General features: G+C 41.2%; 1 protein-coding gene across 6 annotated transcripts in view; it reads left to right on the plus strand.

Moving 5' to 3' along the window:
* The window catches only part of HDAC5 (histone deacetylase 5), a 136,027-nt gene extending 120,919 nt beyond the window's left edge, over positions 1–15,108 (plus strand). For 5 of the 6 annotated variants that reach the window (XM_089674529.1, XM_089674526.1, XM_089674527.1 and 2 more), the window contains one exon: positions 2,530–15,108. In XM_089674529.1, coding sequence (XP_089530655.1) covers positions 2,530–2,569 — 40 coding nt within the window. In that variant the 3' untranslated portion in view covers positions 2,570–15,108. The remainder of the gene's footprint in view (positions 1–2,529) is intronic. The other variant, XR_016312360.1, reaches the window with a different exon arrangement.

The raw sequence follows: 15,108 nt of genomic DNA on the forward strand, positions 1-15,108 counted from the left end.
TAGTAAGCAATGATGTCACAAGTGACATCTTGCTTACTACTTTGCATGTGATCACTGATTGGCCAATCAGTGATCACATGATCGGGACCTCGTACAGAGGTCCCGTCCGACGATCGGTGTTTCACTGTGTCCGGACAACACAGCGGGCACCGGATCGCGGTGCTGCGCACTCCCAGGGAGCGCGCACAGCTAGAAAAGGCGTTTGCCGTTTATGAACGGCAACCCGCCCCTGGAGTGCCGCCGCCCTGCCGTTTATAAACAGCAGCAGGCGGACGGCAAGTGGTTAATTAGTGTGCCAGCTGCGACATGTGATTTTCATGTTGCAATCGAAAGAGCCTGATCCAACTTGCTGGATTTTGTTTTGAAAAAAGCTAAACAAATGATGGCACAATCGTATGTGCCATTTTCATGTTTCGATCACTAAAACGCTCGGTTTTTAACTCGTCTGTGGCCTGCCTAAGCCTTGTAATTGGGCAATAAAGCAACAGCAACATACTGCTCCTTCAGCATCTCTTTCTGTTAGCAAGTTTCAAGTGATAGATTGACAGAGCTGTGCACTGCAGTAGAATCTGAATGGCTCCAAGTGTTCGTCCTCCCCCTTCCAATGCTCTAAATGGCCATGTCTATTGCAGACTTAGTTGCCTGTTAGTAGAAAAGTATCAGAAGATCGCCCCTTTTGTTCTTAAATGTGATCCAATGACACTGGCTGTTATAGCTTGTAGATTACTTATATTATTATTACAGGTAATTATATAGCGCTGTCAATTTACACAGCACTTTACATATACGCTATATTGCCACAAGTATCGGCCAGCCTGCCTTTACATGCACATGAACTTTAATGGCATCCCAGTCTTAGTCCGTAGGGTTCAATATTGAGTTGGCTCCGCCCTTTGCAGCTATAACAGCTTCAACTCTTCTGGGAAGGCCGTCCACAAGGTTTAGGAGGGTGTCTATGGGAAGGTTGGACCATTCTTCCAGAAGTACATTTGTGAGGTCAGGCACTGATGTCGGGGGAGGAGGCCTGGATCACAGTTTCTAATCTAATTCATCCGAAAGGTGTTCTATGGGGTTGAGGTCAGGACTCTGTGCAAGCCAGTCAAGTTCCTCCACCCCAGACTCACAGATTCATGTCTTTATAGACTTTGCTTTGTGCACTGGTGCGTATTCATGTTGGGACAAGAAGGGGCCATCCCCAAACTGTTCCCACAAAGTTGGGAGCATGAAATTGTCCATAATGTCTTGGTATGCTGAGGCCTTAAGAGTTCCCTTTACTGGAACTAGGGGGCCAATCCCAACCCCTGAAAAACAACCCCACACCATAATCCCCCTCCATTAAACTTCACACGTGGCACAATGCAGTCAGGCAAGTACCATTCTCCTGGCAACCACCAAACCCAGATATGTCTATCGGATTGCCAGACAGAGAAGTGTGATTGGTCACCCCAGAGAACACGTCTCCACTGCTCTAGAGTCCAGTGGCGGCGTGCTTTACACCACTGCATCTGCCGCTTTGCATTGCACTTGTTGATGTAAGGCTTGGATGCAGCTACTTGGCCATGGAAACCCATTCCATGAAGCTCTCTATGCACTGTTGTTGTGCTAAACTGAAGGCCACATGAAGTTTGGAGGTCTTTAGCTATTGACTCTGCAGACAGTTGGTGACTTCTGCGCACTGTGCGCTTCAGCGCTAATCCCGCTCTGTCATTTTACGTGGCCTACCACTTGGTGGCTGAGTTGCTGTTGTTCCTAGTTGCTTCCACTTTGTTATAATTCCACTAACAGCTGACTGTGGAATATTTAGTAGCACAGAAATTTCAGAAATAGACTTATTGCACAGGTGGCAACCTATCACGGTACCACGCTTAAATTCACTGAGCTCCTGAGAGCGACCCATTCTTTCACAAATGTTTGAAGAAGCGGTCTGCATGCATAGGTGCTTGATTTTATACACCTGTGGTCATGGAGGTGATTGGAACATCTTAATCATATGATTTGAAGGGATGTCCCAATACTTTTGGCAATATAGTGTATATTGTACTTTCACATCAGTCCCTGCCCTCGAGGAGCGTAAAATCTAAGGTCCCTAACTCATAATCACACATACACATACTGGGGCCAATTTAGATATGATCCAGTTAACCTAAAAGCATGTCTTTTGGCATGTAGGGGGAAACCAGACTACCCAGAGGAAACCCATGCAGGCACAGGGAGAACATGAAAACTCCAGGCAGGTGGTGCCGTGATTAGGATGCATCTTGAAAATCCTTTTTTATTATTATTATTATTATTATTATTATTATTATTATTAATAATAATAATAATAATAATAATAATAATAAAAAAATAATAATCTTGAAAATCCTTTATAAAAATGAATGCAAGTGAAAAGTATCAGGAGGCCTATGGATGGACATCTTTAGAGAGCTCAAGGCTTGGCCTGATACCTTCATGCCACATCTATTAAAAGCATATGAAAGATGAGTTATAGAGCATACAATTTGTAATTCAGCTTATTTGCCATTACAGGCCATTGGAAGAGCCCATGGAGGAAGAGCCAGCTCCTTGATTTCCCCCCTCCCTTTGGACTCCACACACCGCAATCCTTTTTTTTATTTTCCTTTCTTAGTTTTTGTTATGGTGATCGGATTATTTTTTCTATTAAAACCAAGAAACAGAAAAAAAACAAGAAAAACTGAGAAAATATAAATGGGTCACATGTCCTGTGTCCAAGCGGGCAAGACTAGCACACCCACCCTTCCCTCTCCTCGGGACCCCTCACTCTAAGCCTACACCCTGTCTCTGCTGCTGAGTCTGGTAATGCTACTGCTAATGTTCCATTGATTTGTGCCTCTTACACCACTGATATCCTCACAGCATCCTTTTAGTACTTCTGTCCTATGTCTTAAAGTGGGCCTGCTGTATTCACACAGTAGAAGCAGCCATTTTGAAAGTCTGCCAAGATGGGTTTTGGCCAGCACCAAACATTATCTGAGAAATATGATTTGTCGGGGTAATCCTGATTTTTGGGGACCCAAAAAGGGTGTGTTTTGTTATTTGCGGAACAACGATGAATGGGTCTATTATGTCAATATTTCTTTTTAATTTTGAAATATTGGCAAGAAAAATGACCTGTTTTATGTCCCTTGACATGTACATGTGGTTTCCATTCAATGACAGAATTGATCTATTTTTTTTAATACTGGGTCAGGCCTACATATGGCAGCACTTACTGTGTAAGCACTGGGTTCACTTTACATGCTCATCAATTGAATTCCTGCATTTGCTAAGGCCCATTTCATTTCATCCCAAGGATTGTTGCGTTCAAATTTTACTCAATTTACTAACAGCTGAATGGCATGAAAAGAGTTTTTTGGGTCAATTGTGAAGGGAACCTTGAACTCATCAGTGATTGGTAAGGACAATGGTCAAGTCACTTCAAGACAAGTTCAGGAATTCTCTAATGTCACTATTTTTCCATGGTCTGAGATGTCTACCTGTAATTTATATTTAGGTGGTTTAAGGGTAGGGGCATTCTGTGTGTAAAAGTATACTCACTTTGGCAGCCTTGTTTTTAAGGGTCAGGTCAGGCTCCTCTAGTGATCTCCTCCTTTCACTACACACAAGTCAGCATTAGTGTGACCGTAAACTGGAGAAGATTTCCAGAGGAACATTATGGCACTAGATCTTGACACTTGTGCTGCAAAAAGTAGGTATGGCTTTGCATAGACTATACCCATCTCCTTCCACCCAAAAGAAAGGTATTGTATTTTAATTGGTCAAGCTGAAGATACCACTGCTTAAACACAGGTTTGTTCATTATTAAATCAAATGTGCAGTTTTGTGTTTGCAGGTATACACCTTATCTAACAATTACTGTGCTAACCAGTACAGTCTTGGAAAATCTCCTGTATTACTGATCCATGATACTTTGTTGATCGATATGGCTAATTGGTGATCAGATGAATATTGTTTTGGCACACAGGCAAGATAACACACCAGTTCTATGCTACCTATATTCAGAGATTGCTATTCTGTTGTATCTTGGCAGATTTGCAATTCTAAATCCAATGAATCTGGTAGTTACCAAAAAGCAAGTAAGTACCCGTCCCATGTCTTAGGCCCCTTTCATTTTTCAGGCAGATCCAATCGGACCCTCCGTTATCCTCTATGAGCAGTCGAATGTAAACTGCAACTGTGGGTATAGGATTATAAAAACTTCTTTTTTTAATGGTTGAACTGGATGGACTTTTGTCTTTTAGCAGCCAGCCTAACTATGTAACAATGTAAACTTAGCTGCTTCCAACCCAATCCAATAATTAAAAAAAACAAAAAAAAAACAAACGGAAGGGGATCCATTCTCCTCTGTCTGGCCGTATCAGATTGTAGGGCAGTTGGGTATAAACAGACAGCCGGTCCATTTACATCTAGCTGCCCATAGAGCAGAGCAGGCTGTGTCCATGTCCGCTTTGCATAACTGGGGCAGACATGGACCTGTCTTCTTGCTGATTTGCTTAGCTCAGCAGGGGATCAACAGACTGATCCCCTGCTGAGTAAAACAGATCCAGCTCATGTGAAAGGGGCCAAAAGGAGTTTTTCCAGGATAAATACATGTTGTTGTTTTTTTGTTTGTTTTTTTTACAGCTAGTCAGTATGATACAAGGCATGGACAGCACAAAAACAGTTGTCATAATAGATGGATAAAATAAGTTTCAAGCTATGTGTGAATGGCCATCCACAGTTTCATGTAAAGGTTTTGGAGAATGGAGGGAGACACTGTGCAGGGTGGAATATTCAGAAAACAGACATTCTTTGTTGATGGAGGGATAAACTAATGCCGCAGTAAGGTAGAGAAGAACGTTGTGCACCCTGAATTCATAGAATGCAACCAGAAATGTGCTCTGCTCCTCACATGATATTGACTGGTCCTCATCATTTGTCCAATGAACAGCAGCTGCTCCACAAGCTTCCCATTCCTCCACTCCTGCCATTAGTACTGTCCACCAGCACTAGAACTGGCAGATACCGAGACAAGGAGGATCTATATAAATGCTGTCTTTATAGATAGTGCTGAGAAAAACATACACCTGTAACTATTTATTTATTACAGGTACTTATATAGCGCCATCAATTTACGCAGCGCTTTACATATATATTGTACATTCACATCAGTCCCTAACCCTCAATGGGTGTACAATCTAAGGTCCCTAACTCACATTCATACATACACATACTAGGGCCAATTTAGACAAGAGCCAATTCACCTACCAGCATGTCTTTAGAGTGTGGGAAGAAACCGGAGTACCCGGAGGAAACCCATGCAGGCACAGGGAGAACATGCAAACTCCAGGCAGGTGGTGCCATGGTTGGGATTTGAACCGGTGACCCTAGTACTGCCAGGCGGAAGAGCTAACCACTTAGCCACTGTGCTGCCCACATAATATAAGGGAATTTTCTATTCTCACATTTATTTTATTTCAGGTACTTATATAGCGCCGTCAATTTACACACATATATATAGTACATTCACATCAGTCCCTAATCCTCAAGGGGTGTACAATCTAAGGTCCCTAACTCAACATTCATACATACACATACTAGGGCCAATTTAGACAGGAGCCAATTCACCTACCAGCATGTCTTTTGGAGTGTGGGAGGAAACTGGCACAGGGAGAACATGCAAACTCCAGGCAGGTGGTGCCGTGGTTGGGATTTGAACCGACGACCCGAGTACTGCCAGGCGGAAGTGCTAACCATTTAGCGACTGTGCTGCCCAACTACACTAATAACTCCTAAAACTCTCCTGACAGTGACTTACTTAGCTGCAGAAACCACTGTTCCATACCTCCATAGTGGACAGTCCCATGACTAAATTCCTAGTTGACATGATTCCTGGAGCAGGGCAAGACTAGAGTTGATTGCCTATCACTGTCCACCAGCAGAGATCATGTGACTAAACAGCTAGGCATGTGGTCACCATCTGCTAAGGATCCTGAAGCAGCAGTTTCTCCAGCCAGTGCACTTCAGTAAGTCTGCCACTGCATATACTGTAGGCTTAAGGAAGTGGAATACCATGGGATCGAAGATCTTATCTATGGTGTTACCAAAAATGTTGTGTATGAAAACACACCATATATGAAAACAACAAGCAATAATTTTGCAATGTCATCCACTAATTTTAGATTTTCTAGAGTTTGCAGTTCATTTTGTAATATATAATTATGTTTAAAGTTTTTTTATAATTTTGTATTTTAGGTTTTTTTTAAATCCTTTTTCAAAATAAAAAAAAAAACATTACATTTTTTATGACAATAGGTATTTTAAAACAGAACCTAATTTGGTTATTTATTAAATAATTTGTTTAAAAAATATGCAGAAAATAAATTTTTAAGTAATTTGTTTTATTTTTTTTTAACAAAAGCTTCAAAGTGTATCCGTGACCCCGCATTCCCCCCCAGAACTGCTATCAGATTAAACCTTTGCCCCAAGTCCAAGCTAGCTATTGGAAGTTATTTATCCTGTCCTCGGGGAGTAAAAGGAATTGTTCAGTAAAGCAAAGAGCAATGACATTAGAGAAAGGTTGGCCAAGCATGCACACTTGGACCCTCTCACAATGCATTTTGGGTATTTACCCACCTAAATAAGATGCTTTAGTCACAGTTTTCTCTCCTGTGTATAGCAATGGGTGAGAAAAGGGAGCCACGTGGGAACTGTCACAGATGCCAGGGAAAACAATAGCATTTGGGCAACGTTTTCCAACATACCAAATGATTTTGTTCACTGAGAAAGTTTGTTCAAGGTTGCTGGGTGATGCTCCATCAGCTTTCCTAAGCGCTTACATGATGCCCCATATACACTGGTCAATAAAGGTTGGCCTGGAAATTATCATGTAACTTCTTTGTCTTAAAGTGGAACTTTGGCCAGGCTATAGAAATGCAAATATTCACACATTCCATAGCTTGGTCACAGTTCTGCTTTAAGTCCTTACTGTCATTCTCAATTACTGCCATTTTTTTAATATTTTACTGGTCACCAACAGCAAGATAACGATTACAACAGCCAAATAGTTTTTCTTTAGTTTTGAATGGACTGGAGATGTTATAAATACCTTTCAAGTTTTTATGGTTGTCTATGTCTTTGCTAAAATGACCCCCCTCCCTCAGTTTCTGTCCTGCCCACCTCTTGGTTCATTTTTGTGACCTGAACTTCTTTTTTCTCCTCTCTGGAGAATAGCCCAGACCTGTTTTCCCCACTAGGATGTCAAGATCGTTGCCTGGAGAAGCAAGCCAACATTTGACTACTGTGCCAATGTATAAGAACATATAGAGCAGCCTTTCTCAACCTTTTTTACATGGAGGAACCCTTGAATTAACTTTCAAGGAACCTTGGATAATAATTACTATAGCTCATGTTTTATTAATGTGAACACATAGGGGTTGATTTACTGAAGACAAATAGTCTGTGCGGTTGTACTAGATCTGAGGGCGAGCTCTGAAATTAGGGGAAACGCTGCTGATTTCTATCATCCAATCATGTGCAGCAAAAATGCTGTTTTTTTTTAGTTTCCTTGCATGTTCCCCTCAGATTTAGAGCAACTGCACTTGCAGTGCGCAGAATATTTGCCTTAAGTAAATCAACCCCTTAGTAAGGATATCAGAATGTGTCATACTTCTATTTCACACACAGGGCTTCTCTATACACCAAAATTATCAATAATAATAATAAATTATAATTAACAGATAATAATAATAGCTAGAAAACAAATAGACGGTGAAAACTAGTGTTCCCTCGTGTTGGTGGTCAGTGACGAAATACCTGCTTACTCTGCCCTCTTACATTGGTAATCCATGAAGTGGCCTTTTAAATTACGGATCAGTGTAGTGCCACCTTATATTGGTGATCACTAAAGTGGCCCTTTCAATTAGTGATCAGTGTAGTGCCATCTTACATTGGAGGTCAGTAAATGTCCCTTTTAAATTAGGGATCAGAGTAGTGCCACCTTACATTGGTGGTAAGTGAAATGACCCTTTAAATTAGGGATGAGTAGTGCCACCTTACATTGGTGATCAATGAAGTGGTCCTTTAAATTAGTGATCAGTGTAGTGCCATCTTACATTGGTGATCAGTGATAGTGGCCCTTTAAATTAGGGATGAGTAGTGCCGCCTTACATTGGTGATCAATGAAGTGGCCCTTTAAATTAGTAACCAGTGTAGTGCCACCTTACATTGGTGATCAGTGATAGTGGCCCTTTAAATTAGTGATCAGTGTAGTGCCACCTTACATTGGTGATCACGGAAGTGGTCCTTTAAATTAGTGATCAGTGTAGTGCCATCTTACATTAGTGATCACTGAAGTGGTCCTTTAAATTAGTGATCAGTGTAGTGCCACCTTACATTGGTGATCAGTGATAGTGGCCCTTTAAATTAGTAACCAGTGTAGTGCCACCTTACATTGATGATCAGTGATAGTGGCCCTTTAAATTAGTGATCAGTGTAGTGCCACCTTACATTGGTGATCACTGAAGTGGCCCTTTAAATTAGTAATCAGTGTAGTGCCACCTGACATTGGTGATCACTGAAGTGGTCCTTTAAATTAGTGAACAGTGTACTGCCATCTTACATTGGTGATCAGAGAAGTGGCCCTTTAAATTAGTGATCAGTGTAGTGCCACCTTACATTGGTGATCACTGAAGTGGTCCTTTAAATTAGTGATCAGTGTAGTGCCACCTTATATTGGTGATCACTGAAGTGGCCCTTTAAATTAGTGATCAGTGTAGTGCCACGTTACATTGGTGATCACTGAAGTGGCCCTTTAAATTAGTGATCAGTGTAGTGCCACCTTACATTGGTAGCCAGTGGAGAAGGTCCTAACTACACTGGTGGTCAGTGGTAAGAATGCCTCCTTTACAGATAGCTAAAAAGATCATTGGGGTCAGTAACTACTTATTAGAGACAGAAATTGCTCATACAGCTTTTGGAGGAACCCTGGTTGAAAAAAGCTATGCAAGGGGCTTGCATTAGTGTTACAAGACCCATAGTGGATTGCCCATCATTACTTGTCAGAGAGAGGAAACAGGAAATTCTGCACTCATCCATGCCCTAGTGGTCTCCAGGACAGGAAGCATATCAAATCTCCCCAAAGGGAAGGCAGTCTCTGCAGTCTCCCCAAACTAAAGAGCAGGGGCGGACTGACAACTCATGGGGCCCCCGGGCAATAGGGGATCATGGGGCCCCTTTGTCTTTGCCCAAACTCAAAAAAGCCTATGAAAAAGGTACCAGGGGCATCTCATGGGGCCCCCTGACCCCAGGCCCTCGGGCAGTGCCCGAGTTTCCAAATGGTCAGTCCACCCCTGCTAAAGAGAAAATGTTTTGGCTGGATTTCCCCTTTAAAAGTAATTAATGAATGTATTTAAAGTGAATTTTTCATGTCTTTTCCCTACTGTTAGGCCTGCATTTCTCTATCTGGGTAATGCAAACTGTAAGAACTGCACTTTAAACAACCTGTGTTTTTGCAAGGTATTGTTCAGCCTGTGTGCTTAATGAAGTGACCTGAATATTTGAATGGAATATGTCACAATCATGATATTCATGATTATGTTATATTCTCCTGTTGAAAATCTTCTTGGCGGTTGCCATTTAAAAAAAGAATTTCCCTTCTAGTCACAATGAACATACCCAAATGTCAATCTATACATATGAATGTGTGCATTTCATTTCTACTGTATGTACCACCGCACAAAATTAACAGTTGTATTTATGATAAGCATTTCTGTGTTGGCGTGCGCATATACACACAGGTCATACTTTGTATTAATGGAAGATTTTATCCCACCAAGGACCAAACTGAAATAACTACGAGTGTCTACAGAAGTATTTCACAGTTGTTAAAACAAAGTTGTGTAATGTTTGAGAAATGTGCTGTTCCCCCCATCTGTCCTTAAATCTAATTTTTTTCCCTTTCCCCTCGAAATCATATATTATGTTAATAATGACACTGTTTGACTGCTATGCAAGTCAGTCTCTTAAAGGGACAACTCCACCCAAAATGGTTTCCCCCCCTCCAGGTTCTGGATAGTGGTGAAGACCTGGCGGGAAATAAAGTTCTGCTCGAGTCCACCCTAACCCTAATCCACAATGAAGAAATAAGTAGTCTTTTAGCTGTTTAGGTCATGGCTAGTGGAGCATGCTGGGATATAAAGACAGACATCACCTGAGTTGCCAGGGGAAGCCCTTCTCTGCTTCACCTTTATTTGGCCAAAAACACTACTGCGGAAAGTTTTTTCTTTTTTTTACACTAAAGAGGTGTGTGAACGTTATATGCAGTTGGGCTTGTTCAGTAAGGCAATGACCAATACCAAATGAAGCAAACCATAGCAACCAATCACAATTGTTCTTTATTGATCAACTGAAATCAGATTGATTGTTCTGGATTCTGCATTTTGCTAATTGTGGGTTCTCTCTGCATTGCCTTATTAAATAAGACATGCAGTTTGTTGGCAAACAAGTTCCCATTTAATATGTTGAGATCTGTTTATTGTGCAACTTGAGCCTAGGATGGTGGAATTGAACACTAATGTCATTTATTTATTCTGATCATCACAGTGATCTGGGGCTAGGCCAATTAGGGGAGTATTTTCTAGCATTAAATAATTCAACTGCAAGTTATTTGTTATCAGATATCTGGTTGAAGATTAAGAAGCTCCTTTGCGTTCACCCAACTGAGTTCCTCCAATTGATGTTCACCAGATATCAAATTTCAGTTTGGCGTATTTATTACGTAAAGTTTTTTTCACACTATTCATAATGTTATTACATTATTATTATATTCAACAGTCCTTTTAAAGGCTTGGGCTTATGTCAATATCATCAGTTTGGGAGATGCTTATGAGATCATTCAAAATTCATTGACAGGTAGATTTGACCTACTTTGCATTTCTGAAGACATATTATTATTATACAGGATTTATATAGCGCCAACAGTTTGCTCAGCACTTTACAATATAAAGGGAGACAATACAGCAACAATACAGTTTAATACAAGAGGGAAAGGAGGGCCCTGATCCTGGGAGCTTACTTGAAACAAATCTGAGACTGCCCTTAAAGTAACAGTAAATCCCACCCATGACCTGTTTATACTAACCTTCACTGCACAACTCCATCTTTATTCCATCAGAGCCACTGCACTATACCCTGTGCTTCTGGGTATGAAAGATCATGTGACTTCCTCAAAGCTTGCAGTGACCAATCGTGAGGCCTAAACAATGTCACATAAAGAAAAGATTGACATAATCTACCTTTTTTTTATACGCTCTGAAACCATTCAACATGGAGGTTACACAGGGATATGACTACGCAGCAATGAAATGACAGCAGAGGGTAGGTAAAGTGAGAATAAGAGGGCCAAGGGGTGAAACTCCGTAACGTTCAAGTGGTTGTAAACCTCCAACATGAAATATGAAAAAAGCATATCCCTCTACAGCAGTGGTTCTCAACCTGTGGGTCGCGACCCCTTTGGGGGTCGAACGACCCTTTCACAGGGGTCCCCTAAGACCATCAGAAATCACATTTCCGATGTGTAAAGAGCAGCTACTGTGTAGAAAGCAGCTGCTGTGTTGAAAGCAGCTACTCTGTTAAAAGCAGCTACTGTGCTGAAAGCAGCAGTATTGGAGGTAAAACGACACTCATGAATTATAATTACTGGGTAAATAATTTTATGGTTGGGGGTCATCACAACATGAGGAACTGCATTAAAGGGTCACGGCATTAGGAAGGTTGAGAACCACTGCTCTACAGCATGTGCTTGTTTCAATCCAGAACACTAAGCGTCATTTCGGTCTGCTATAAGCATAAGTCACTTCTTACATATTTTCCTGACACTAAGAGAAAGATGGTGACAATGGAGGGACCTCCAGCAGATTGACAGTCTTGGCTCTGTTCCTGTGTGCTTTGTGAAGGCGGAGTGTCCCTTTCCTCCAATCAGCTCTCAGAGCTTTCCTCACTGATGTAAGTTTAGCTTTCCGCCTCTTTCTTTTCAAAGGTGAGAGATCCTGTGTAAATTCTAGACTTTGAATGGATATAGGCGAAGGATGGCTATAGATAAACAGGTCCAACTTATGTAGGATGATTTTTTTTTTTTATTCATCTCTACGTATCACTTGAGGCCAGTCACTTTGCTGGGTATATTTAAGGGTTTACAACCACTTTATAACTATAGCAGACTCCATTTTTATAAATCCTGCTCATTCAGCACTACACATGAAAAGGCTCCTTGGAAAATAAAGCACAATGCCTGTGAATAAGGCGAAAATAAACTATTTGAATGCGACTGGCTTTTTTTTTTTTTTTTTATTATTATTATTATTATATGCCCTTAGTAGATGCAGCCATTTTGTTAGGTTGAACTACAATAATAAAAATAGAACTCTTACTGGAGATATTGACATAATGTAACTCAGGTACTATATTACATGACATATGTTCCCAAGAATATCCTGCTTTTAGGTATACAGAATCAAAAGAGAAAATGGCTGTCTTTCACTTGTGTTGGTAGAAATTACTCCGTACTTAAAATATTTCTGGAACATTTAATGTTTAATTATTTATCATTAATTTATTATAAAGTAAGCTGACCTTCACCATCCCAGTAGATCACTAGAAATTGATGGCTACACATATGGCTTCCTATAGTAAATAAATTTGATGCTCATGTATTCCTTCTGTACTGAAATGTATTGTTGCTGTATTGTCTCCCGTTATATTGTAAAGCGCTGAGCAATAATATATAAATAATATATAAATCCTGTATAATAATAATCAATAACAAACATCTATAAAAGCACACTACGCAAATTGTATGTGACCATTAGCTACTACATAATGCTGCTTGTGTAGTTCATACCATAGGGGAGCATTTGTTCCACTGTAGCAGTGCAATTGGTTGGCTATAAATACCCTGTATAAGTCTAGGCTACATGGATGACTTTATTATGGTACCAAGCAATTTTACCACTTGCCAGAAGTTTGAAACACTACTAGAAAATCAGGAGCAAGGGAAATAAATTTCTCATCAGTATTCAGAAGAAAATCCCCTGCTTTGTTTGTTCTTTATGGTGAATATGTTGTTTGAACAGTTTTTGTTATTAGGCTTTATGCACACAGGACATTTATTGAACTCTCGTAGACGCCAGCAGTGTTTTTGCAGAAAAAATGCCTGACATTTGTAAATGCGTCTAACCCCCGATTCACATCTATGCGGGTGGTGCCACTGCGGATCCACGAAAATCCATGCAGCCGCACCACCCGCACAGAGAATTGCAGACTCACGGGCGGGTGCCATTAGTTCTAATGGAACGCTGCCCGCAATAGGAAATGCAACCGTACTGGGAACCGAGGTTCCCGTGAGGGCTGTGTTTTCCAAAGAAGTGCAGGGACTTCTTTCCCTGCGTGTCACGGGCCCGGGAGTCCATTCAAATGAATGGGCTCAGGTGCCCGTGCAAAACGCGGCCCGCACGGCCGCATAGGTGTGAACCTAGGGTCAAATGAATGGGCTCAGGTGCCCGTGCAAAACACGGCCGCATAGGTGTGAACCTAGGGTCAAATGAATGGGCTCAGGTGCCCGTGCAAAACACGGCTGCATAGGTGTGAACCTAGGGTCAAATGAATGGGCTCAGGTGCCCGTGCCAAACACGGCCCGCATGGCCGCATAGGTGTGAACCTAGGGTCAAATTAATGGGCTCAGGTGCCCGTGCAAAACACGGCTGCATAGGTGTGAACCTAGGGTCAAATGAATGGGCTCAGGTGCCCGTGCAAAACACGGCCCGCATGGCCGCATAGGTGTGAACCTAGGGTCAAATGAATGGGCTCAGGTGCCCGTGCAAAACACGGCCCGCTGGGCCGCATAGGTGTGAACCTAGGGTCAAATGAATGGGCTCAGGTGCCTGGGCAAAGCACGGCCGCATAGGTGTGAACCTAGGGTCAAATGAATGGGCTCAGGTGCCCGTGCAAAACACGGCCGCATAGGTGTGAACCTAGGGTCAAATGAATGGGCTCAGGTGCCCGTGCAAAACACGGCCGCATAGGTGTGAACCTAGGGTAAAGCTTTTAAAGGCATCAAGCTCTTGGACGTTCATTCATTTCATTGGTCAGAATAAATCATTTCTGACCATTTTGACAATTTAGCTTTGATCTGAAAGTACTTGTGTCTCATATTTCTATGGCTGTTTTTCATAAATAGATGAACAAATGCTGCCTGTAGTGGTTCCCCGTGTAATGGTGAATTAGCATCCCTGTTTAGGGACTGCTGAGCTAAGTTTATCGGTTTATTTCAGTCTGACCTATAGACTTGTATTCAGAAAGATGAGCAGTAAAAGCCAACCACTGTTCAGCACTGACAAGCAGAAGGAAAACCTTTCCTATCTTATGAGTTAATATGGCTGCCTCATGTACCAATATATTTAAAAAAAAAAATTTTTAAACACTTCAAAGATTATTTACATAAAGCTGATCATATATATATATATATATATATATATATATATATATTTAAGAAAGCATAAAAAGTCTCCCTTGACCACTTGCAAAACACAACTTCAAGTTAAGTTTTAATATTACGTTAATTTCAAGGCTAGCTTAGGCTTTGCTAAAGGATTCTCAACATATTAAATAATGGAACTGGTCTCAGGTGTCGTTTACAGTTTATTTTGTACAAAGCCAGGGTTTTTTTTTTTGTTTTTTAATTTTCAGGAGATATTATAGGATGGGGTGTGGGTGGGTTTCACCTTAAAATAATGTCTTAAGGCTTTAGCCCCTCCCTCACCATCACATGCAGTGGACTTGTGCAACTGTCTCGTAATTTGTTGTGTAAATAAATATATATATTTTTTTCTAAATTAATAAAGAGGAAACCTCACATGTTGTTCGACAGTATTACGTGCAGAGTTGGGGGCTCTGGTTGGACTCCGTGAAAGGTCGGTCCGCTGTAAACTCCCGTTTTTGTGTGTCTCTGTGTCTCCCTCACATGCTGTGGGTATGGATTTTCATCTGAGTATTTTGTAATATGTCCTGTTTGTCCTTGTATAAATAAAACGTGCTCAGACTTGCAGGAATCTC

The sequence above is a fragment of the Staurois parvus genome, unplaced genomic scaffold, assembly GCF_062004578.1.
Source record: "Staurois parvus isolate SC_StPar_1 unplaced genomic scaffold, SC_StPar_1.0 ptg000151l, whole genome shotgun sequence".
Taxonomy (NCBI): Eukaryota; Metazoa; Chordata; class Amphibia; order Anura; family Ranidae; genus Staurois; species Staurois parvus.